The sequence below is a fragment of the Polypterus senegalus genome, chromosome 2, assembly GCF_016835505.1.
Source record: "Polypterus senegalus isolate Bchr_013 chromosome 2, ASM1683550v1, whole genome shotgun sequence".
NCBI classification, from domain to species: domain Eukaryota; kingdom Metazoa; phylum Chordata; class Cladistia; order Polypteriformes; family Polypteridae; genus Polypterus; species Polypterus senegalus.
The window spans coordinates 292,868,092-292,895,235 of record NC_053155.1 but is presented as its reverse complement, the minus strand read 5'-3'; the positions used below and the strand labels follow the sequence as shown (position 1 = coordinate 292,895,235).

The 27,144-nt window shown below is 38.3% G+C and overlaps 1 protein-coding gene across 15 annotated transcripts in view; it reads right to left on the bottom strand.

The window, feature by feature from the left end:
• nbeaa (neurobeachin a) overlaps nt 1-27,144 on the bottom strand; it is an 894,135-nt gene that overhangs the window by 425,260 nt on the left and 441,731 nt on the right. For 6 of the 15 annotated variants that reach the window (XM_039745777.1, XM_039745781.1, XM_039745780.1 and 3 more), the window contains 4 exons: nt 17,546-17,700; nt 7,295-7,421; nt 6,898-7,008; nt 6,233-6,366 (listed from right to left, as the gene is read on the bottom strand). In XM_039745777.1, the coding sequence (XP_039601711.1) occupies nt 6,233-6,366; nt 6,898-7,008; nt 7,295-7,421; nt 17,546-17,700 (527 nt within the window). The remainder of the gene's footprint in view (nt 1-6,232; nt 6,367-6,897; nt 7,009-7,294; nt 7,422-17,545; nt 17,701-27,144) is intronic. The other 9 variants (XM_039745785.1, XM_039745786.1, XM_039745792.1 and 6 more) reach the window with 3 other exon arrangements.

Below are 27,144 nucleotides of genomic sequence, written 5' to 3'. Positions count from 1 at the left end.
TCAGAACCCATTGTAACTAAAGTAGCATATGAAATGCTTCGTATTCTGTGTGTTCTTCTATATGCTCTATGTGTGTGAATCACTACTTGCTTCTTAAATGGACTTTCTCTTACACTGACAGGACAAAGAATATATTACATTCATGACATTACAGCTCTCTGAACAATTTAAATGCTAAGATGTATACTTGATATAATTTTCATGATGATAGGAATTAAAGCATGTATTAAACATGAGGGCATGGTGGTGCAGTGGTAGAAACGAGCTGGTGCCCCTTCCAGAGATTGTTTCTGCCTCTCGCAAGATGCTTGCTGCACTGTGCGTGACCCTCGATAAAATAATTTACTTCAGCAGTACAGTCTCTTGCTAACGCACTAATCCCCAATTGCTTTTCTTTCCCTAAGTAATCAATCGCCACACAATAAGTTCTTGAATATATGTAAAACCATCTTTAAGTTTACAACATCGATTCTTCAAAACTTTTAAGGAACATTAAAATATCTTTGTGGTACACGTTTAATTATTCCTTCCATCAATCCATCCAGTGTCGCGCCAGTCTCAGCAAGCATACAGCGCGAGGCAGGAACAATCCCTGTATGGGGCACCAGCTCATCGCTACTGCTGCGCCACTGTGAACACATGTTTAAATATTAACAGTATACATTATCTAAATGTAGTTAAAAATGTATCTGTATAATGTATTGTACATACTTTACTGCATTTCATCTTACAATATGATATCAAGAGCTCCAAGAAGATAGCGCTTGCAAATATAAATAGACTTAGAAGCCAGTCACCATCATATGTAAATACAGTATGTGCTTTCTTCTAGTGAATTGAATTGAATTCCTTTATTGTTATTGTATGGTACAATGAGATTCAATATGCAAATTCACCATAAACTTATTTTCCTATAAAATGATAAAATAACTGTAATAATAATAATACGATAAAAAAAACAATGAAAAATATGCAATATAAAAGCATAAGTGGCTCGCTCAGGTTGTGCAATATTACAAATGTAGTGCAAGTTTACAGTGAAGTAATTGTACTTATAAGTACAAACAGTTCTACCAGGAACATTTGATGGATTGACCGAGTGTGTTTTTAGCTCTTGGGATGAAACTGTTTCTGAACCACGAGGTCCCTACAGGAAAGGCTCTGAAGCATTTGCCATATGGGAGACGTTCAAATAGACTGTGCACATGGCTGAGGCAGCGTGTGCTAGATGATGTATCCCAATAATTCTCTTTTCGATCAGCTGCTGTAGGGCTGTGATTCCGCACTCAGATACAGTGGGTTAAAATTCTGTGAGTGGTGCACTGAGGGTAACAATGATAAAGCAGCGATGGTATTAGTTTGCCACTTCGTGAACCATTATATGGTTACAGGTTGATTACAATCAGATGCCTTAAACTAATAAACAATATGTGGTTAAATTCAGTGTATGATAAAGCTGCGTCAGGGATGTGAATCTAAAAAATAAAGGGAAACTGTACAGAAACAGTAGCACTGCTTTGACACTGGGTGCTGCCAGATTGCAAAACTGAGAACGAAAACTTGCATACGCAATGGTTTGAGCTGGCATGAAAAGGTGCGTGGCTTTACGCCAGGTTTAGTTTTAATACATTGCAATGTGTGCATGGAAACAGGCACCTGCAATATTTTTTTTTTTTTTGAAATTTTATTAAATTTATTGCAATCATTCCATACAAATCAAGCAATTTTTACAAAAAGTAGAACTGAGAACAAGTCGACCCCCACTTCTTGGCGCATGCAACATTTTTGTGTGTACACACTGTTTATACATGAGGCCCCTGGAAAGAATCCAAATTGGCACAAAAAGTGCAAAATTGGCCCTGGATCTACGCTTAGGACTCTGCAGTCTGGTATTTAATCAAGCTACTAAATGCATCTTATGTTTTCAGAAAGTTTCAGCAATAACAGAGTCGGCTACATGGAAAGTTCTTAAAATACTTGCCTTCTTTTTACATATTTTTGTAAAACCTGCTCAATCCAATTTAAGGCTATGAGTGGCCAGAGCCTATCCAGGCAGAATACGTAAGGAACCACCCCCAGAGAGTGATGAATTTCATCTGGGTGCCATTTTATGAACACAATCATTATCACACTTGCATGTGGTCAGTTAGGCATAACCAATTTACCTAATGTTTAGGTATCTGGAGATGTGGAAGAAAAAAATGAGTTCTCAGAGAACCCCAGAAGACATTGAGGGAACATGTAACATCGACATGAACAAAGATCACATGTAGGTTCAAACCAAGGATGCTAATTTCTTGAAGCAGCAGTGCTAACCAAGGCTCCAACCTGCTCTCTTAAATGTTAACTGAGCATCTGCTTTTTACCACTTTAGTACATTTGTAAAAATATATTCCACATTTACAATCATTATTGTGCTTAGTTATGTTGAAATTAATTAATTTCTGAAAACTAAATGTTATGAATGACAAGTAATAAATTTAATGTTTATTATTTTTGTGGGCTATCTAATATCTATTTAAGTAATGCGCAGTGAAATGTTCTGACACAAACTGTATCACTTATATTTTACTTTAACCTAAGGCATAATCTTCAATTATGCATTTTAGTGAAACTTGGAGTAAAGCTTAAATATATATTATATTTATTTCACAGACTTATGGTAGCGATGTGATTGCATAAATGTATAGTTTCAATAAAGTGCAGTTATACAGACAGACCATAAATACAATAGAAAGTTGCAATTAAATTAGGCTGGGACTGTTAGCCTATGAAAACATTCAAAATTGTTTATCATTTTATTACAGCACCCATGATTACATGATCAAGAATATAAAAGATAATTAATAATAATTCAATTTTATGATTTAAATTCAAAATCACATAGCTATATAAAGTGTATTTCCTGTTCATTTATATCTGATAAAACATTATATTAACAACAGCCTTAAACATGGATGTTGCCTTACTTACTGTATATCAAATCTATGTATGTCATTTTTACAAAGCACACTTGCTTATAAGCCCAGCATCCAATACTCCAATTACAACTAGAGTGCAGTTAACAGTCAGCATAAAGAAAATTATTAACTGAATTCTTCTGCTTCTCATTAATAAAATGGAAGAAAGGAAATGCTTCACTTACAGAGAATGAATGGGGACAAGTTTTGAAAATACCCAGATTAACCAAAGTTGTTATTGAAAATGTTAATCTGGTATTTTAAAAAGTAAAAAACAGTTTTTGGCTAATATTTTGAAAGATTAACATCGTGAGATTTGAAGACTGGCTGATGCCCCCTTCTTTACTAATAATAATGAAACATTCCAGGTGCAGCAAGGGAGTACAGGATAGCTTAGAATCTCACAGTCCGAGATGACAACTTGAATGGTCAAACCCTAACAAGTACTGACTATGTTATGATCAATGCGTATATAATCTAAATGGAGGAGTAATAAAAACAATTGTTACAAAAATGTTCTGTCTTTTAAAGTTTATATTTTGCTGGATTAAAACTGCTTAAAAGTCAGCTGAAATCCCATTGTATTTTTACACATGATTGCAGAAAGCCTTTAGGCATATTATGAATCCCTAGAAACTTGGGATTGTTTAGTTTTACAGACATCAGGTATGAAAACATTATTTACATACATTTGTAGGCTGTCTTAGTTTTAAACTCAACATTTTTACCAACAATGGCAGTCCTACTGTCTCTTAATACTATATGTAAACTAGGAATTTGAATAGTGTCTTCTAGACTGTTTCCTTGTACATCGGTACAAGTGACCTGTGACTATTAACTGTCACAGACATACACTGATATTAAATAACAGTCAATGCTACTTTAGATTTAATTATTTCAATTTTTTTCAATATGGTTCCATTCATTTAAATTGCTTATTGGCATGATGTGTTTCGGGAAGAAGAGACACTGATCAAATGTTTAATTTACAAGTGTGATGATCATCTACTACACTTTTTTACTACTATTCTACATTTTTTTATATCTTAGTGGTTAGGATGAGTATAATTTAAAAATATCCCATCTGTGAATTGTGTCAGGCAGGATAATCTGGCATCATGTTTGGGAAAGGTACGGGACCAGGAGGACAAGGTAAAGGAACATTGGGGAAATGTCCTAATTTTTAATATTTTTATCTCCCATCCACTAGATAGCAGCATCACAGGACCTCAGTAACCATGTGGAACCCTGCAGGGCATGATGGGAGTTGTACTGCAATGAGTCAGCCCTGCTGGGTCCCATGGGTACCACCAGGGGGTGCTGTGGGGGTTCACAATCCATATTTCTCAGGACTTCCGCTTGACCCTGAAGTGCTTCCATGAAGCTAAGCATCTTTCACCGGAAGAACTCCAGGTACGACACAAAAGGAAGTCGTCCAGGCTCCTCTAACTTAGTCAGAGTCAGGAGGAAGGAAGAGAGGTGGATGGAGAGAGAAGAGAAGAGAAGAGAAGGAATGTAGAATCATTTATTCAGAACTGTATTTGTGCAAACTGACAAAAGATCTTTGTGAGGTATTGGCAAAATAACATCCTTTGTTTTGTACCTGTGATTATCTTTGTGATGTTTGTATCCAGGGTTTGGGGCCTAAGTGGAACCCCCTATCTGTCACAGTATATTGAATATTTGATCAATGTTAACTTTAGATGCAACTGCAGAAAAGGCTATCATCAAAAGTACAGGAGAGAGTAACGAAGCCATTTTTTCTTTGTAACAAAGTGTAGTGAATTTCTTGAATCATTACAAAAAATCTGCTGTAAGCCATTCGTCTTTTAAACTAGCGGACATTGTTTTGAAACAAAATAGAACGGCTCAAGCATATTGCAACATCAGTACAGTATGATAGATATGCACTATATAATAGATAGATGATAGATATGCACTATATAATAGATAGATAGATAGATAGATAGATAGATAGATAGATAGATAGATAGATAGATAGATAGTCTATTTGTATGACCTGCCCTGTCAATCTACACAATCAAACAGGTTTGGTTTTCTCTTTAGCTGTAAGGGTTGGGTCTGTATACATGACAGCTGACAACCAATGCTCATCAAGAAATACACTGCACACAATACAGCAATGAGGAATAAGGAACGTGGGTATTTTGGACCGCAGAAACAGAAGGGAATCTGGCTGATGTCTTATGTTGTACATACCATGACAAAATGGAAAAAAAAGAAAACGGATGAGATTGTGGTTGAACGCTCCATATTGGTTAACCCTTCGTTAGATGCCTGTTCTGTAAGGCATTATGTTATTGGCTGCCAGAAAAAGAAGTAAGCACAAATATGCTGCATGTTCAGCACTGGTAAACGTGACAGGGTGAGCAATTTTCCATCATTTAAATTGAAATCGTCTGGAGACATGATCAGTAACTGCAGTCGGGAAGTATTACATACCAAAATGACAAGAAATCACATAATGCCACATTAGCTTTAGTATGAATCATCAGATATTTTTGATTAAACTTTGCCTGTGATTGATGGTTAAGACTTGAAAATTTGTGGTTATCTACCAAAATAATAAAATGATGAGTATATAGAGCACACATTATATTTCTCTACAACATTTTTGGGAAAAGTCCACCTGACAGTGTAAGAAAAATTTCTGTGGAGACCTAGAATAGCACCAAAGTTCAAAGCGGGAAAATACTGTATAATGCAGTGGACCCAAATGTAAGTCCTGGAATCTTTTACTTAAAGAACTGAAATCTTTAATTTGAGGAATCAGACAACTGGTACAATCATAGAAAAGAAATGTGGATGGATGTATGGATAGATAGATACATAAAAAAACTGTATATGGCACAAACAAAACAGAATGGTAGTTTGATAGAAAGCTGTGCTGTTTATACCTGGTATTTTTGACAATTAATGTGCAACATTTAAATCAAATATTGACCCCCTTTTACAAAAGGACTTAGTTTTCCGTACTAATAGGCACTAGAACAAAAAACCTACAAAGAATTTAAAGTGAAATTACACTTTACTCAAAAATGTAATAAAAGGTGTTAATGACTGCACAGTAAACAAGACTAAACATTCTCTGTTTATTAAATTAAAATAAACCTGAGTAGAGTTATCTAAATGTTTTGGAAAGACACAAAAGTGCATACCTTCATGTCCTTCATGAGTGTACAATTAATCAGCAGCCACAAAGACAGACTCCACAGTGATTGGAAATGTAAAAAAGGCAAACTATACAGCACCTGTACCTTCTATCAGCAACTCCTGGCCGTGGCTGCCAAGCAGTGTGCGGGAAAGGAAGGGAGCAAAGTCTACAAAGATTTCTCTTAAAAGAGGTGCTACTTTTTCCAAAGCACGCTCAAGTTTTGTGGTAATGCTGTACAACAGAAAAAGAAAAGAAAAGAACAGAAACAAAATCAAAAACAAAAGGTAAACAGAAAGTAAGATATACAGTATGTTAAAACAACTATATAACAGATATATAATACATGATACATGCAGTATAAATTTTTCCAGAGGAGACCTATAAATCCTAAATACTACTACTACTATTATTACTACTACTATTAATAATAATAATAACAACAACACTAATAATAATAACAGTAGCAGAGACTGACAATTAGGAATATTACATAAAACCTGAATATTTTTATTTTTAATCTTTAAAAAAGGAAATTAAAATTCCCACCAGCAATGAGTTAGGAGGAGCATGACAAGACAAGGTTGGAATATGTTTCAAACTACAGTTACTGTATATAAATTTATATGTGTGCAAATTTTTCCTTTTCTATAAGATAGAAATCAAACTTTAGAACTGAATTAGTCTTTCAGATAAAAAAGGGTTTTTTTCTGATTTAAATAAACAAGCATTAGCGTCAAAGTGGTGATTTAGAAGCTTCCTTGCCTAAGACATTGGCCTTCACCTCCAGGACCTGGTATGAATCCAACCAGAGGACTAATTGAATTGAGTTCTTGTGATTTCAGTCCAGCTCTGAGTGGACACTGGTCCACATCACTGAAATACAAATTGGTACACAATAACCACACAAATAAATCAAGTACTTTCAAAACTGTAATTGGGTGGATAATGGCCGTGCCATATTATTTTTCATGCATTCTCTACTGAGCTAACTCAAAAAGGTTATGTCAAAAAGCAAAATGATTACTAATATGCAATTTTTAATTTTAATGCCAATCCTTTCCTTTCAGAATTTACTGACAGGAACAACACAAAAATGAAGTAATTTTGTACTTAGGATAATAAGATAAATACTGGGAAAAAAAACACAATATTCTCTTGCCTCATGTTTTCAACAGTGTCTTCTGGCATGGGAGCAACAGTCTGCACAGCGGGAAGATTTTTGCTGGTAGCACCATTCACAAAACTTGATGATGATGAGGAGGAAGAAGATGCTGAATCTGTTGCACCTGCAGTCCAAGTTAATCACAACTATGTTTTAAGTAATGCCCTTAAAGTACACATTTTTGACAACACAGCTAGTGAGACTCGCCATATTATATATATATATATATATATATATACATACCAAAGGCATATCAGCATGTGTTAAGCCAGTTCAAAAAAACAAGATATATTTTTGTTTGATATAACTTTATTCTACACTCTTGTGATTTATACATTGGCTATTATTTGGCAAACACATCTAATCTTATGAGTAGATATTTTAATTCAATTCATTCTTACTTAACCTCTACTTGTAGTACTAGGGTGTTGTACCGTGTTAGCCATTATGGATGTAGAGAAAAGCCAAGCAAAATGACACTCTGGACAAACACTCCGCCAGAGAATGAATTTACACATTAAATATGTCAACACAGATGTTCCTGTAGCGGCCCACTTCAACAGCCATGGACACTGTGAGAGGGACTTTCAAGTCACAGTGCTTATGGGCAACTTCAAAACACAGCAAGAGAGAAAAGAATGGGAAGTTAAACTCATGTTAAAATTTAATACATTACTACATGGCTTGAATAGAGACGAGAGTTTTATAGCCAGGTACGAGGACTGTTTGCATCTCTCAGACTGACACAGATAACCTGTCTACAGACCCATATTGGTTTGAAAAACTCATCACAGACCTCAAAGGACTTTGTTGAACAGTTATCTTATCCAAAGATCTTGACCATACATTGTCCTCCTCTCTCTTGTTCAATTAATCTTAGCCTAAATGAACCTATTAATTTTTTACATTTAAGATTTTTCATTTAAAGATTTACCAATGTTGTTTCTTGTCCTAGTGTGTGGATATAAACACAGGGAACTTCAGTTTCTGTATTACATCTTGCCTGAAGAAGAGGCCTGAGTTGCCTCGAAAGCCTGCATATTGTAATCTTTTTAGTTAGCCAATAAAAGGGGTCATTTTGCTTAGCTTTTCTTTAACCTCAACTTATAAGTTATGTGTTATACAAAAAGAACTCAATACTACAAGAACAATATAACAGAGAGAATAAGCCCAGAGGATTGCTGATGGACGTATTCCAAGTCTGTGATGCATACCCTAAGAGGAAGGCCAAATTAGTTAAATCATAAGCTTAAACAAATGAAGATAAGGCAGTGAAATGAAAGAAAGTCTTTAATATTATGATGAAGTGAGTGAGTGAGTAAGCGTGCATGCATCTTCCACCGTGAACTATTTTCTTTAACTTTAAGCATACAGGGGTAGAGATAGATGATAGTTTAGGGTTAATGTTGTACATATACTGTAGTTAAAGGTATTTTTTCACACATAAAACTGTGAAGAGTGGAATATGTTGTGTAGCACATCGAGATCTGAAGTTGCATAATGATTACGTTAGGACTCGTTTGGCTATTGCTGCATAGTTTGCTATACATCCTGTTGCATGGCATCACAATCAAAGTACAAATATATACAGACCCGTTTGCTACTAGCATTAATATATTCCTGAAAGCCTGCTTGTAGCAGAGTCTGGACATGTCAACAGTAACTACATAAGGCGAGAGGGACTCAGGACACTCCTAAAGCTTGCTAAGGATTTCTTGGTGAGTGTTTCTGTTTTAAACTTAAAATTAATAGTTGGAGCTGCATCAACCATTCTGACAATTTTTGTTACATTTGTGGTAAATCTCTGCTTGATCAGTGCAAGAAACTGACAAAGAGAGCGGCAATAGCTTAAAAGTATCATTGTAGATGTCAAATTAGAGGTCACAATAAATGCTGGATACCTCATGGCTGCTGCATAGTGCATTATTTTGGGCTGAGGCAGTGGTTGAATGGCACCAGGCATGCATTTTTACTGGACCCCAAATCAACAACCTGATGCATGGTACCACAATTAGAGCAAACCTCAACTCACATCAATGTGCGGCTTGGGATGCCTTTGTGCCAGTCGTATAAAAATTTCTTAAAAACCAGCAGATTAAAAATGATGTCAAACTCATAAACAACATTCTGACAGTATACCGGAAAGCTGGTTGCCAGTTGTCACTGAAAATGCATTTCTTACATTTGCATCTGAAGTTTTTTCCACCAAATTTAAGTGATGTAGGGGATTTCATCAAGATATTTTTTATAGAAACAAAATATAAAGCCTACTTCAACCTCAACATGATGGGTGAATACTGTTGCTTTTATGCCAATGGCACCAACGAGCACTCGCAAGCAAAAAAGCTAGTGCTTAAACCACTTTCAATAGTTGAACTTCAGGTGAATTTTTTGAAACATAAATATTTTAATTTCAGTACATATTCTTTTGCTTGGTTGTTATGAATACGTCAGTGTGGCTTCACACTGCATTACACACGCTTTAACTTTTGCACATGTATGCTTAATTTAAGATCCTGATGTAATAGGCAGAACCTGACCTGAAATTGTAAGATCTTCTCCTGTTATTTAGTATAAAGCATACTGGCACACAGCAACAGAAACAAGAGTCTGGATTACATTTCTTGAGTCTTGTTGACAAGACCCATTGGTCACTAATCATTCATGCACTATAAGACAGACTCATCTACAGAAGGACTATACAGAAAAGCAACCACTGCCCAGCTTCTTTAATTAAGTAATCTATATTCTTCACTTGTAGGCAAGAAAATGTGTCCTGGAGTATTTAAGATAACAACACTCGTCTGTTTAATGTCTTCCATCTATTGAGAGAGACACTTGCTCCCAATGATAATTAAAAAGAGTACAGATAAATGATTAGGTTTAGGAAATTTCAGTTTCCTTTCCTTATCTGCTAACTAGGAAATTCAGATCAATACACATAAATCTGAACTTAAATTTATTTTAATGCATCCGAATGACATACAAAAATTCTTTAATGGTCAGACTGTTCTTTTAAGGATAGAAAGGTGGTTTCAAAAATAACTTGCAGGGCTAATGTGCTTTTGTTGCAATTGCACACAACGTACTACTTTATGAAGCATTGTAAAAGTTGCATTTCTGCAAGAAGCTTTTACTGACAATCAGACTACTTCTCTCTAATAAGCCTGACTGGCCATATGCAGGCCACTATTAGAATGAATTTAAACTTCAGGTCAGGTCAGGTTGGGGAGCTTACTCTGGCAGCTTTGTTGCCATACCTACCCATGACGGAACAGCTCGGTGGCAACGCCCCAAGCAGGCACACGGCCTAGTCCTACTCTTCCAGAAATGACCATCTATCTGCTGCATCCATGTGTTATGCGGGTGTCCCCTTGGCCTGGTCCAGGTGCTTGGGTCCTCAACAATGAGGATTCTGCGAGCTGGATCACCCTCAGGGAATCGAGGCACATGGCTGTAGTGCTGTAACTGACACTCCCTCACAATGCAGGTAATGTGCCACATTCGGGACTCTGAGAGCAGCTGCTCATTGGACACAAAGTCAAACCAGCTGTACCGAAGAAGTCCAGTCTTTGTCCCATATAGCACAACAGAAAGTACCAGAGCTCTAAAGACTTGGACCTTAGTCATTTTGCATTGATATCGTGAGCTCAAACACCCCTTTTTTGTGACCTCATGACCCACACCCCCCCCACCCCAAATGCTCTACCAGTCTTCCTACTGACGTCATAGGAGGAGTCATCAGAGACATGAATGTCACTGCCAAGGTAAGTAAACCTCTCAACAAGGTCAACAATCTCTCTGCAGACAGACACACTGCTGATGGCTGTGCCAATGAGGTCATTAAAGGCCTGGGACTTAGTTTTTATCCAGGACACTCACAAGCCCAAACACTTACACTCCTTACTCAGTCTCTCGAGAATATGGATCAAAGCGTTCATTGTCTGAGCAAAGATCACAGCATCATCAGCAAAGTGAAGATCAGTGAATGTTTCTTCACTAACAGATGCCCCACAGCCCCTGGACCCTGCCCAACACCCAGCCCATGCAAACACTGAAAAAGATAGCAGAACATATCCCTGACAAACCCCAGAAACAACTGGGAAGAATGCAGAGGTTTTGTCCTCCACTCTGCACAACACTCACAGTACCAGTGTACAGGCCGGCTATGACAGCCAGCAATTTCAGGGGGATCCCGCAAAGTCTCAGGATGTCCCACAGGGCAGCTCGACCAACTGGTCAACAATTAAAATCTGATAGGGTTTATTTTACATGGACTGAGTGCATAGAATTGCTGTTCACTTCCACTTATGTGTCTTAAATTTCTTGAAAGAACTAGTCTATGCTCCTTTAGTATGTAAGGTTAAAATGTTCTCTAAATTCTTCTGCAGATGAATCCCTTCATTACACGGTGTATTTTCAGGAATTATAAATCATTTTTTGTCACTTTATCCATTTTCTAATTTGCTGATCAAGTTTAGAATCACAGGGTGTCAATTCCTATCCTGGAACCATGCGGTACATGGCAGAATTCAGTCCTAGGCAGGATCAGAGCCTATTGAAGGGCACACCAATGAACACTCGCTCATACTGTAGCATAAAAGTATGGTGACTGTGGTTCATAACAGGAGTTGAATAAAACAGCTCAAGGTACTTTGCTTTGCAAAAATTATAGAATATTTTTCAACAACCAAAAGTCAGTCAGAAAAGCAAGATTACAAAATATATTTGATGGTTTAATCCATCCATCCGCTATCCAACCTGCTATATCCTAACTACAGGGTCACAGGGGTCTGCTAGAGCCAATCCCAGCCAACACAGGGCGCAAGGCAGGAAACAAACCCCGGGCAGGGCGCCAGCCCACCGCAGAGCACACACACACCAGGGGCAATTTAGAATCGCCAATGCACCTAACCTGCATGTCTTTGGACTGTGGGAGGAAACCGGAGTACCCGGAGGAAACCCACACAGACACGGGGAGAACATGCAAACTCCACACAGGGAGGACCCCTGGAAGCGAACCCAGGTCTCCTAACTGCGAGGCAGCAGTGCTACCACCTTTGGTTAAGTCTAACTCTTTCATTTAGTGGTCTATTCATTGTGCTCAATTTTTCTGGATATGCTAAACACATACCTACCACCATCATTAAACAGAAAAAATAAAAAAATACGGGAACTGAATGTTTAAGTTGCTAGTTTTTTGGGACTAATTATTTGTGTACTCTTTTATTAGGCACTAATGGAGGTGAAATATTTCACCAGAAGAGCATGGCAGAGTAGTAGTTAGTGCTCCCTCCTCATGGGTTGAAAATGACTGTTTTGAATCCTGTGCTTCATTACTGTCTGTGTTAAGTTTGCAGTTTCCACAATGTTTTTCTTCTGACATGTAAAAGGCATTTTGGTTTGGTTAACTGGTATTTCTAGACCGGCCCGTGTGAGTGTGAGTATGCCTGCCAAAGGGCACTTAACCCAGGGTTGGTTCCAGCCACGTATACATTTCCGCTCTGGTTCCCCAGAATCCTCAACCTATTTGCAAGTTTGAGAATGTTATGAGATGTTTTATTGGTTGTGTTTGCCCAATTGGTGGAAAAAAATACTCATAAACTACTGAGCACCAAAAACGTATATTATACATATAAAATATACTGATTAAACAATTGTCTGTGGTGTGATGGGGAATTATAAGACACATGGAAACATGAAAACAGCAACATCAATGAAAAAAATATCTAGACATCGGTAACAGAAGTATGTTGATCTGTAAATGGCTTTCCAAAAGGATAATGACGTAAGTCACAAAGCTTGGAAAGTCTCCGAATGATGACCTGCGAATCATTTAAACCCTATAGGCCTATTTAAATGAAAATAATACAAAGAAATCATATAAAATGTCAAACCTGTGAAACTGTACTGTTTTTAGAAAACTATATGCTTAGTTTGAAGTTGATGCCAGCAACACCTTTCAAAAAAGTTAGGTACGGGGCATGTTTACCACTGTGTTGCATCACCTTTTCTTTTAACAACACTCTGCAAACATTTGAGAACTGAAGAAAACAATTGCTATAGCTTTGAAAATGAAATGTTGTCCCATTCTTGCCTAATACAGGACTTCAGCTCCATAACAGTGTGGGTCTCCTTTGTTTGTATTTTGTTTTGTGTTATAATGCGCCAAATGTTTTCAAAGGTTGGCAAGACAGGACTGCAGGCAGGGAAGTTTAACACCCAGACTCTTTTATTAAGGAGCCATGCTCTTGCCATATGTGAAGAATTTGGTTTGGTATTGTCATGCTGAAAAAGAAACACTGTATTAATGATAGCATATGTTTCCCTAAAACCTGTATATACTGTTTGGCATTAATGGTGCCTTCTGAGATTTATACCATGTGCACTAATGCACTCCTGTAACATCAGGGATGTTGGCTTTGGAATTGTGCAATAACAACAAGCCAGATTATCCCTCTCCTATTTAGTTGAGAGGATGCAGTGTCCATGCTTTCCTGAAACAATTTGAAATTTTGATTTGGCAGACCATAGGACAATTTTTCACTTCCCCTCAGTCCATCTTAAATGAGCCTGGGTCCACAGGAGGCGGTTTCTTATTTGCATGGTAGAGTATTAACTTTAGCTGTGTTCACAGAGACTGCTTTTCAGAAGTGTTCCTGAGCCCATGCAGTGATTTCCACTAAAGAATCGTGATTTTTTTTTCGAGTGCTGTCTGAGGGCTTGAAGATCACGGTCATCTATTATTGATTATCGGTGAATTACTGTAGCCCACTGTAGAGATTCTTATCTTTATTTTGTTTAGACAAACAAGAGCGGAGCACAAAGAAATATTATGTTGTGCACCTCAGCAGCGTCTGCACTATGCACAGCTCAGTTTGTGTTCTGTTACATACACTAGTGCAGGCAGTGTGCCAGGCATCTCGTGGGACATGCGGCCAACTCGCTACCTGTGTGCCGCGGGCGTGACAGTGAGGCAGAGCCACCTCAGCCCACTGCCAGGACTCACCCCCTGATCTTCCCACGTGATATGCAGCCTGCCAGATGGACACACAGCTGGGTCCCACTCTCTTCCTCTTCCTTTTCAAGTACGGCACCACAGGGTGAGTGACAGCCAACCCGGATGCAGTCCAGACTCCAGTGAGTGACTGAGTCCAGGCAGCTTCCTCCTGTCATCACAACTGCCTGCTTGTCTTGTACTAAGGGTGAGTGAGTGAGCCTGAGGAGAGGAGATTTTGGAGGCAGGAGCACTGGCATTGCAGCAAGGACACAGTGGCCACTACACCACTAGGGGGTTTTAAACAATAAATATAATCCAGGGGGACATTACGCAAGGGCACACTTACCACTACACAAGCACAGTGCCAGCGGTCCCTCCCCTGCCTCCCCAAAAAAGGCCCTGGTGATGTATTGGTCATTAATGTTGTGTGGTAGGGCGGCACGGTGGCGCAGTGGTAGTGCTGCTGCCTTGCAGTAAGGAGACCTGGGTTCACTTCCCAGGTCCTCCCTACAAGGAGTCTGCGTAGGTTTCCTTAAACAGTCCAAAGTCATCAGGTTAGGTGCATTGGCAATTCTAAATTGTCCCTAGTGTGTGCTTGGTGTGTGTGTGTGTGCCTTGTGGTGGGCTGATGTCCTGCCCAGGGATTTGTTCCTGTGTTGGCTGGGATTGGCTCCAGAAGACCCTCGTGACGTTAGTTAGGATATAGCGGGTTGGATGATGGATGGATGGATATTGTGTGGTATGACATTCTTTCAAAAATTCATCATGCAAGCAAATTGATATAGTCAGAGTCCATGCAACTGGATGTTGCTGTAGACTTCCTGGAAAAACAGAAGCCTTCTCATTTAATTATAGAATTACTGGCTTTGCTTCTTCACAAATCTCTGCAAGAGAGAACTTGGAATCTGTGCTGAAGCAAAAGAGGCTGTGAAAAACAAAGCAGTAATTCTCATATGAGGCTCCTAATAAACAAATTAGTGATGGACTTAAACTAATGGGAATCTCTTTCTTCAACACAGTTGTGGATGATTCCATTGCATCATTACAAGTGAAATTTCAAAGATTAAATGAAGTTCAGAGCAAATTTGGAGTCCTTACCAAATTTAAAAAACTTTCCAACACAGAGATAAATGAACAATGTACAACACTAAGTAGGGCAGCATGGTGGCGTAAGGTTCACTTCCTGCATGGAATTTGCATGTTCTCCCTGTGTCTGCGTGGGTTTCCTCCCACAGTCCAAAGACATGCAGGTTAGGTGCATTGGCAATCCTAAATTGTCCCTACTGGGTGTGTGTGTGTGTGTGTGCCCTGCGGTGGGCTGGCGCCCTGCCCGGGGTTTGTTTCCTGCCTTGCGCCCTGCTTTGGCTGCGATTGGCTCCAGCAGACCTCCGTGGCCCTGTAGTTAGGATATAGCAGGTTGGAAAATGACAACACTAAGTCATTCCCTAAGCTACATTGACCAGTCAAACCTTGATGGGAAAACACTGGCACAAAAAATATGTTTTCCTGGACTTTCCTAAAAGCTAACATGACCACACTGGAACCATTAACTTTCTTACAAGAAACTAATTTCAATAAAATGCATCCAAATATGTGGATAGCCCTCAGAATTGCAGCCACTACTCCCATAACTGCAGCTTCTGCAGAGCGAAACTTGTCAATGGGCTTGAAATGATGGGCATTAACAGACACGTGTCTAGGAATATATCATATAATAATGTTATAAATGATTCTGCTGCAAGTAAGTTAAGGCATGTCCAATTTTAAAAAGATTTGTTGCACTTCCTTCTTCAATATAAAGTTTGTAGAGTATGCTAAATAAGTTATGTGCATCCAAAGTGGTTCTGTTTTGTTATTTTATTGTTCTATATAAGTTTGTATATTTTGGTACTTACTTGATTTACATGCAAAAGAGTTCTATTGTTATATTATTATTATTTTATTCTATTTTCATGTATTTATATTTAGTTACAGGTTAGGTGGATTGGCGATTCTAAATTGTCCCTAGTGTGTGCTTGGTGTGTGGGTGTGTTTGTGTGTGTCTTGCGGTGGGTTGGCACCCTGCCCAGGATTGGTTCCTGCCTTGTGCCCTGTGTTGGCTGGGATTGGCTCCAGCAGACCCCCGTGACCCTGTATTCGGATTCAGCGGGTTAGAAAATGGATGGATGGATATATTTAGTTAATTAAGTTATTAACCTCTGTTAGCAGCATATGGTGTGTGTGTCTGTGTGTCTGTGTATGGTGGTGTGAAGGTGTGGGGATGGAGTTAGAAATGGCGCTGACTATATCCATCCTAAAACAGCTTTACTCACTCTTAGAAAACTGAACCTAATAAGTGGCCATTCACTGAAGAATGACACATTAGTAGAGCCTTCATTCACCAGTTCATTTCTAAATCAGACAGTACTAACACATGCTTTGGTTCAATGGCGGCTGAAGGTGGTTGCACATTATGTTGCAGTAGAACTTTTAAGGCCCACAGCTCCACAGGACTGAGAGAAGGTGATTTTATAAGGCATACAGTTTACTGTATATACACTACACTAATGTGGAAAAAAGTTACAAAGCCAGCATAAATAAATGCATAAAATTAAGAAAAATAAACATAAATAACGTAGACAAGAAGAGCACACTCAGTCCAATAAACTTGTATAGTTTAAGAAACAGCGAATCTGTGCTTATAAATGAAGTCAAGAAGCAAAATACTCAATGAATTTGGAAAGACCTAAAATCTTTAAGTCTGGTTGCTTAAATCATTCTGCCAAACCTCCAAAATATTATGTTACCAAAACATACCATAATGAGACCCAGAATGCTCTTAATGAAATAAAAAAAAACTTTTAAGTGCAAAATTTAGCCTGCTTTTTCAAAATACAGTAGTCTTTTTAAAGAAATGCATATATTGTTGATGAATAACAAACGTTTATATGATTTGCAGGTTGCAGTTGTTACCTATATATTCAGCAAATAATGCCATTTATCTTTAAGCGTATCAACAGAATACTAAAGCCGAAAGTTCCCAATACTCTCATGATCTGATGTGCAATGAGCTGCTAAACAGAAAAAATGATTCAGAAGTACATAAACAGAGACACCTAGTGGACATAATTAGGGAAAACGCCACAAACAAAGTACTGTACTGTGAAGGTTTGAACATGGTTATTTCAAGGTAAAAAAGAAATTAAATACTTAATGTATGTGTACTCAGTGGTCTTCATAGATTAACACACTGGCAAAGAATGTCTCACCTGTTGTATTGATCATGCTTTTTGGAGTTGCCGATGCTGCAGCAAATATATTTGGTGTGCTTCCAGCAGAAAGACCTCCTGCTGCACTAGCAGCACCCACTGTGTTTACCGCCAAACTACCTGGTGGGGGCTTCTTTACAGGCACAACCACACTTCTGTAGGAGGAAACACAATTGGACAATGAGTTAAAGAAAAAAAGGAAAGAAGTATAAAAAAATAAAAGCATTACATCAGAAAAGTGATTCACAAAAGATACTGGAACAAAATTCAACGTGACAGATTTGGACCAAGATGCTTTCACACTGCTGTTCAGTTAAGGAAGCTGACTAAAAAATACAAGCAGAAGGATTTGTGAGGAAGAATTCTTCAGCGTAATACAGCTCATTGCATTTCTGAATGCTATTTGCCTGATATGTCTCCAAGCAATTCTCACTATGGTATTGCATACTGAGATTTTTACTTTTCTTTGGAAATTCTGAGATTTAAACTATCTTTTAAAAATACAGCGAATATGTTTTTAAAAGGTTATTACAACAACAGTTGCAGAAATTCAAACATAACATTTTAAATCCGTCCAACCATTATCCAAGGCAGGAAATAAACCCTGGGCAGGGCGCACAGACACCCACACACCAAGCACAATTTAAGATCGCCAATGCACCTAACCTGCATGTCTTTGGACTGTGGGAGAAAACCGGAGTACCCGGAGGAAACCCACGCAGACACGGGGAAACCATGCAAACTCCACACAGGGAGGGCCATATTTTAAATCCGCTTAATCAAATTCAGTCACTACAGCACTGAACAAAAGGCAGGAACCAGTGCCGGACAGGGCTCACTTACATACATACACCTATACAGACCCCTTAATAAATCGAACCTGCATATCTTTAGGATATGGGTGAAAAAACACACAGAGGATGCAAACCAGCTAACTGTATGTGGCAGTCCTTGTTAAGTGGATGAGTACCTGAAAAAAAATCATACGCACACAGGAAAACATTGCATATCCCACACAGACAGGATTCATGGCAGAGCTTTAGTAGAGGATTCTGGAGATAAAAGGCAGCAGTGCTAACCAGTGTCCCATTCTGCTGTCCAGGGGTTAAGCAACCAACAATGTATTGATTTTTTGTAAGGAACTTCAGCCTACAAAAGTGTCACTATTTCTCACTGTATATCTTCCAAGTTTATTCAATGAATATATTTATAAAATTTCCGACTGTGTCTTGTGTTTTCAAACCTCTGCCCCAGTATGTGATTCAATATGAAAAAATCATGTAAATATCAATGCATAAACATTCATGAATAATATATAGGTTTATATCACAAACTTAAAAATTCTCAATTCCAACGCGTGTGTGTAATCTAAAATAAATAAACAGAATACAACAAAATAGGAATATCCATCCATTTTCTAACCCGCTGAATCCGAATACAGGGTCACGGGGGTGTGCTGGAGCCAATCCCAGCCAACACAGGGCACAAGGCAGGAACCAATCCTGGGCAGGGTGCCAACCCACCACAGAAAATAGGAATATTTAAGTATAAAACTTAACTTAATCAATAACAAAAAATATTTAAATTTACTATTAATCAATTTTAAATCGTATTACTCAATTATGAGTATGCTGCATAGAAATTGCAAGGCAGAACTTTCCCATGAAGATATTGCCTTCTGTTAAGATGCATTTCTTTAATGACTCTTTTATTCCAGCTTCAATGATTTTTAGCAAAGTGAGATGAGTTAGGTTTTGACCACCTTTCAATGAGCATTAAAATGAACACTAATTTCCAGAAATACACAACAGCTCATTCCCAGAGACATAATTAGACAAATCACCTTTTAGAGGTGCAAGAACATCTATTCAACATTTTGCTGTGAAAAGGTGTGTAAGGCAACAATTGTGCAACATCCTCTATAACTGCCTAAGGGTGACACAGTCATGGTGCTTTCTGAGTGGTTAAAAATTAAATGTGAATGAAATTCATCTATAAATCCCAATAATAAGTCATCTATAAATCCCAAAAATAACAACCCACCCACTGTCTCACAGGAGAAAGCTACAACTTAAGACAATATATTGTGTGGATACAGGGAAACAAAGAAGAGTAACGAGAACAAGTATTGCATGTCTGCATTTTCAGTTAGAGCTAACTATAGATAAGACATTACCATGAGGTCTATACCGCCATAAGGACTGAACACTTAGGGTTAAAAATTATTTACCATATATACTCGCGTTTAAGTTCTCCTGTGGATAAGTCAGGAGTTGGTTTTACCGTATAATTTCTGGTATTTTATAATGTCTGTCGTATAAGTCGAATGTGGAAAACTCACGCTATTGGTCCAAGAGATTATGATATGCTAAGCCCACCTGGGTGAGTAACCACGGAACACTCTGCCTTTTTTTCTATGCATTGTGCCTACGTGACCACATGGTAATACCCGAACTATTCCGAGGCGACGTTTGCATTGTTTTGTGTTTTTTGTATATGACACCCTCATATATCTATATCGTAAGAGCATCTCTTATCTATGATGGAGTGTTCAATCAGAAGAAAATATGAAACTGGTTTTAAATTAAAGGTCGTTGAAGTGCCGAAAGAAATTGGTAACTCCGCTGCTGCAACAAAATTTGACGTGGCTGAGAAACTGATGTGAGATTGGAGGAAGCAAGAAGATGTAAAAAAAAAAAACTGTTGCATTTTTGAACGGGTGTATAAGTCAGGGTCTGATTTTATGATCGATTTTTCGGGTTTCCAAACCCGAGTTATGCATGAGTATATACGGTAATGTGTTTATTCTATACAGAAATACATTCTTGTCTATTTTCTCTTAATTTATTTTAAAGGTCCCAAAAGCAGACAAAAAAAAAAAACCCAAAAAATAAATATACCTACAAACTATCAGCTTTCAAGAATTATATTATCAATACAAAATACTCTATCTAAAAAGGTCAACAGGTGTATTTTATATCACAGTCCTGCCTAATATTTCTTCCTGGTAATACTTCTATGTTATCTGTCCATCTCTCCATTTATTGAACCAATTTTCTTCATTACTGGGTTGAGGAGTGCTAGGGTTTTTCTTTTCTAGCTGCATCAACACTAGGACAGAAATTATTTATAAAATATAATTAACTAGCTGTTTTACCCAGCTTCACCCGGTTGGTTTTCTAAGACAATGGGCCTCAATTATAGTGACATCAATTAATCGGATCTGCCAGAAGTACTATGTGACTAAGTAAGTACTTTTTTGTATTTATTTGAATTATTAGTTGACTCGAGTGTCTTACTCTTAAACATGGTATATACAATTGCATACGAGTAAAACGTTCTGCTGTATATCAAGTACTGGTTATCCTACTGGCTGACTCTGGGATTTATTCATAGTCATTGCAAAACTCAATTCACAGACAACTGAATTCCTTTTAATCAAAACACATAATTGGTAGGAAAAAATGTGAATTTTTAATATATATTTTTTTTAAATTTGTTATTAGATTGTTAAATTTTCATTTTTTATGTTGTTCACTCAAGTATTTATTTTAGTGTTTGCTATTAATTGTATGTTCAGGCTTATTTTTTGCCATATTTGTAGCCAGACAATAAAGGTTTAACAATGAATAATGTTTTATTTTAACTTATTACAAATTAATATATTTTGGAGGCTGTGTAAATGTGAATGTAGATGTACACTGTTGCGGACAGCAGGAGTAGAGATCTCTCTTCATAGTCTGCAGATGGGAATGTATATTAGAATTAATGCTGAGGGGACTTTGTGAGAAGTACCGGTAAATTGAGGGCAAAAAGGGGTAATTGTCAGTGTAGTGTTTGGGTCTCTCCCTGGAAATGTACTGTAGTGGCCTCTCGTGGGTATAGGAAAGAAGATGCAGCAGTCTCAAATGTAGAAAACCAATCAAAGAACTTTTTATGATGGAGTGTGGTTCAAAACAAGCCAGAATTAAAAAGTTATACATAACGGATCAAAAGAACTAATACTGTAAACTATATATAGTGTGAGGCCCAACTCTCTTGAGATTGTGTGGGACATGTTCACTGAGTTTCGTTAACATTAAACTTTTGCTTCAAGAGAAGCAATACCTGTAGCCACTAAAGCAACAGTGGCTGACGTGCAGTTGAGAATTACAGCTCAGTCGCTAAGTACCTTTTACTTGAGCTTCCCTCGTTTTCCACACAGTACATCACCCAGTCTGTTTTTTCTGTGCAGGTCACCTCGTCTTATTTACTTGCTGTGAGCCCCATTTCTCTATGTGATCACTTTTCAGGGCTGAGACAAAATAAGGATGTAGTACCAAGAATAGTCTGTTTGCAACAGCATTATTGACAAATATAAAAACATGTGTCAGCTAGATTTTCCACAAACAAATCAGTCTTATGTGTTTTTGAAATTTTAGTGCATTTAAATTTTCAGTTGGTCAGGGTTTACCCCTTAATATTGATATACCAAAATGCTCATTCTTAGCGTATGTCTACTGCCCTAGATGTATAATCCTGACAAATTTCAGCTTTTTAACTAAATGGGAAAAAGTGTTTTTGCTAATGAGTATGTGAGTGAGTCAACTTTGCATTATATATATATTGTGGTATTTGGCCGGTTGTCATCCCGGCCAATACCCCCAGGCCGCCAGATGGAGCCCTCTCTGCAGTATGGAGGTGCCCCGAAGACCAGCAGGGAGTCATGGACTTTGTAGTTTTTATCTGCAGCCCTGCTGGGTACCACAGGGGCCGCAAGAGGGAGCTGCAGGGAGGACCGAAGACGTCTTTGTGCCCTATAACCCGGAAGTGCATCAGAGGGAGAGCGACATGCTTCCGGGGGGAAGAAAAAGGACTTGTGCCTGACCCGGAAATGATAAGTGAATCACGTGGACTGGGGATTGGGAACACTTCCGGGTCAGGGAGAATAAAAGGACTGTGAGAGCTCCCAGACGTCAAGCTGAGCTGGGTGGAAGGGTGGCAACGCGTCTGGGAGTCGGGGGATTGTTTATTGTGATTATTGTTATTGTATACGAGTATAGTGGAGGAGAGGGTGCTTTGGGCACTGTGACAATTTAATAAAGTCATCATTTGGACTTTTACCTGGTGTCTGGAGACGTGGACAGGGGTTCAAGGGAGCGAAAGCATCCCCTCTCTGTCACAATATATAGTAACAATCTGGCAAATCACCATGAGACACTGTATCCCAAAAGCCATGCAAAATGAGGCTGTTCAAGTGCTGTGGATTATGGACGGGCATAGAGGCACTCCAACTGGGATGCTGGGTTGGGAATTGAAAAGGAAGTTTTTAACACCAAAAAGAAACTAGAAAGAACTACCTTGGAGGTGTGTACACTTAGTTATATTGTTTTCGGACAGTTTTTTTTTGAGTTTGAACATATATATTGTGGCGGATGGCTAGAAGGACCAGGAGTGGAACAAGAGTAGCTACCCTGGTCTGCATGGGGGCCATGGGAACAGAGATTGGAAGCTTATCCCTGTTGGGGCCAATGGCCACCGCCAGGGGGCGCCCAGACAATTATGGAGCCCTGGACAGCAGCACTTCCGCCACACCAGGAAGAAGATCAGAAAGCACCTGGAGCACATCCAGGTGACATATAAAAGAGGCCGCCTCACTCCATTTGGAGAGCCGGAGTAGGGAGGAAGAGGGACGGAGCTTGCGATGGGAGGAGTAGAGGCGGCAGAAGGAAATCCAAAGGAAAGAGACTGACTTATTATTGGTGATTGGTGCACTGTTATCGTGTTGTGCAGAGCAGAAAGAAAGAAAATGTGTGTGTTTTTGGGACATTCTGTGTCTGCCTGTTTGTGCCCGGGTTCGAATACCACTATATATGTATATATATTTATTCATCTATTAATCTTTCCAGCTATCCATTTCATAAAATTGGGCTCCCTATTACAGGGTCACAGGGGAAGCCATTGTTTTTCTTTCTAGATAAGAATGGAGGACAGGTAGGACAGCAGCAGACTGTAGGAATTAGGAAATATTCATAAAATTTTCACACCTGCCAAATCAAAGTCTGTGTCTCATGGAGAAATATTAATAATTAAATTTAATTACTTCATTAGTGAATGGTTGCTCTATTTTTAAAACCGAATATTATAAATTATATGGTAAAAAAAATATATATATATTTGAACTGACTAACAACTGCCACCTTTCATTTTTTTCCGAGGTCACACTATAATTGGTAAGCTCTTCAGAATAAAAATCCTTCCATTTGTAAATCTTATTGTAAGGTACAAATATCAGAATATGTCAAGCAATGTATGTGTTGGGCAGACTGCTACTAACTTATTATGTAATCTAAATGCCGAATACTTAGTAGTTTGTTTTTAAATTTAAAACATACTGTAAGTAAAATATAACATTTTTAATTTAAGCTTTACTACTAAAGCTTAAAACAGATTTTTGAAAAGAGAAAACATGTGCTAGTATACACTAATATATGCTGAAGAAGAAAAGCTTCAAAGTTCAATTAAAGCTAATATGTCATACAGTTTCTTCCTGAAGACTTAGTAGCAGATGCCAAGTAATATTTAAGTACAGCTATGGATCCCGTATATTTTCTCCTTTAATTTGTTGACTTCTAATTATTTAGTACAGGACATATGTCTGCTTCCTTATAAATACATAATTTTGGGTATAAATCCCATTCCCAGATGTAATCTTTGTGGGGTTTCCACATTCCCTCTGTGTTTGTGTGGGTCTTTCCAAATACTTGAGTGTCCCTCTTGCATCTCAGATATGTTTTTGTTATGTTGCTTTGTCTACAAAGGACTGGTGACCCGTCCAGGGTGTGTTCCTTCCTTGTTTCTAGGATTGGATAGTCAGGCTTTCCTTCCATAACAACAAAGATCTTCATTTTAGGTGAATAGATCATTAAAAATTGGCTTTTAGAAGGGATTATATGTATGTGGGGTGTGCTCAGGAATGAACTTTCTTCTTGTGCAAGGCAGATTCTCATTGTGCACTGAGGGTTTCCAAGACAGTTTGAACACCCATGACTTTGATTAAGCAGGTATAAGAATGTTATGTACATAAAGTCTAACTTGAAACAATTTGTTTCCATACTAAATTCAAGTTCAAAACAGTGAGACATTAATAATATGCTGTAATAATAATAATCCAAGCCTGGCTAAAGTTATTACTTTTATAAAACATATTTTCCAAGAGGTCACTTCACAAAATTATATACTCCCAGAACTATAAATACTTTAAAATGAGTCTTGGAAGTAGGAACAGAGAGTGGGGCCACACCAGACATATATGAAAACATAGAAAAGGGATGCAGTGTTTGTTGGCAGCAGTGGTCCTTTCTGCAACAGTTTATAACCAAACATAAAAAAGACTGCCAGCAATTATCAACAGCTTAATGGCAGCCTTGATTCCTACTGGATTTCAGAGTTAGGGAACAGTTTCCTTTGTCTCTCCTTAAACATGGTCAAGCACAAACATTAAAAAGAGCTACTAAGAAAATGGAAGCAAACACATTCTGCCATGTTCTTCATCAAAAGATAAATGGACCCCCGGTTGTGGTACTGATCTATGTTGTTTACATTGGACAGTCCGTAATTCTTTCAGTAAACCACTATATGTTGTGATAGACTGGCACACTTATTGGGGCTGCCTACTGCTTTGAACATGTGATCCTTTATTGGACTAAGTAAATTTATCAGTTTTCTGTTTTGCTGTGTTATATTGTGATGACATGCTGTAAATATGATAAAGCCAATTGGTTTGATGCTGCATGATTTTAACTTGAAGTAGTTACTTTTTAAGTAAAAATTACAATTTATTACAGAATGGATATTTTCCACATGGAATCAGCAAAAGTAAAACGGAAGGTCTACAGGACAGTAGTGAGACCAGCTATGTTATATGGGTTGGAAACGATGGCACTGACCAGAAAGCAGGAGACAGAGCTGGAGGCGGCAGAGTGAAAGATTTGGGTGTGACGAGGAGGGACAAAATTAGAAATTAGGACATTTCTTTCACTAAATTCAAATCGGAATCAGAAACTTTGTTAAGCAGATCTTGCCCAATTTGTAAGATAGTCAGTCATTTTCCTACCCGCTATATCTTGATACAGGGTCACGGGGGTCTGCTGGAGCCAATCCCAGCCAACACATGGCACAAGGCGGGAAACAAACCCCCAGGCAGGGCACACACACACCCACACACCGAGCTCACACTAGGGACAATTTAGGATCGCCAATGCACCTAACCTGCATGTCTTTGGACTGTAGGAGGAAACGACTCAGACAGCATTTCTGTAATATATAAAAACATTTTACAGTCTCTCCCTTTCAAAGATCCAACAGGACAATGGCAAAAGGATCTCTCACTCAATATCTCAGGAAAGGAGTGGAAAGTAGCAATGCAGAGAATCCTCTTGAGCTCCGTATGTGCAAAGCACAAATTATTCAACTCAAAATTACATATCAAGCACATCTGCCTCACTTAAAATTGTCCAAAATGTTTCCAACGCAAGATCCAACCTGCAAACGTTGCAATCAACTTCTAGCCTCACCTGGCCACACGTTCTGGACCTGCACCAAATGAACATAATTGTGGACCAAAATCTTTAAATGCCTTTCAGACAGCCTTGGTGTCCCAATCCCACCTAACCCATTAAAAGCTGTGCTTGGTGTCCTCCCAGATGGGCTTAAAATGGAGAAGGACAAACAAACTGTGATTACCTTTACTTTACTATTGGCACGTTGACTTATCTTGTTCAAATGGAAGAATCCTAACCTTCCTATTCTAAGTCAGTGGGTAACTAATGTTATATACTGTTTGAAACTGGAAAAAATCAAATTCGCACTTAGAGGATCTGTGCAGAACTTTTTCAAATCCTGGCAGGATCTAATCAATAACATTTTAGGATAAGCTTTTAACGTACTGAGGAAGCAGAATCTCTCCCCCTTTTTATTTTTTTTTTCATTTATCATTATTCACTCATTAATTCATCTACTTACTTATTTTTACTAGCTTTAAGTTTTATTCTGCTGGCTTAGCTCTCTTTCTCAGGGGTGGGGTTGATTTGTTTTCAATGTTATGTTTGTAGAAATTCATTTATCCATATGGAATGTTGTGTGATTTTAATAAAATCAATAAAATCAAAAAAAAAAGAAGAAATGAGTACATTAGAGGGTCAACTCAAGTTGGATGGTTGGGAGACAAAGTCAGAGAGGCGAGGTTGCGTTGGTTTGGACATGAACAGAGGAGAGATGCTGGGTATATTAGGAGAAGGATGCTAAGGACAGAGCTGTCAGGGAAGAGGAAAAGAGGAAGGCATAGGAGGAGGTTTAGGGATGTGGTGAGAGAGGACATGCAGGTGATGGGTGTAACAGAGCAAGATGTGGAGGACAGAAAGATATGGAAGAAGATGAGCCGCTGTGGCAACCCCTAACGAGAGTACCAGAAAGAAGAAGAAGGAGGATATTTTCCACATGGCAACTCTGAGATCTGGTAGTTATGCTAGAAGCAGACAAAAGCTCAGTAGGCTCTAAAAAAGGACTTACTTGACTAAATGAGGGTGTTTGTCTGAGCCTGCCCAGCCACAGTTAGTTTC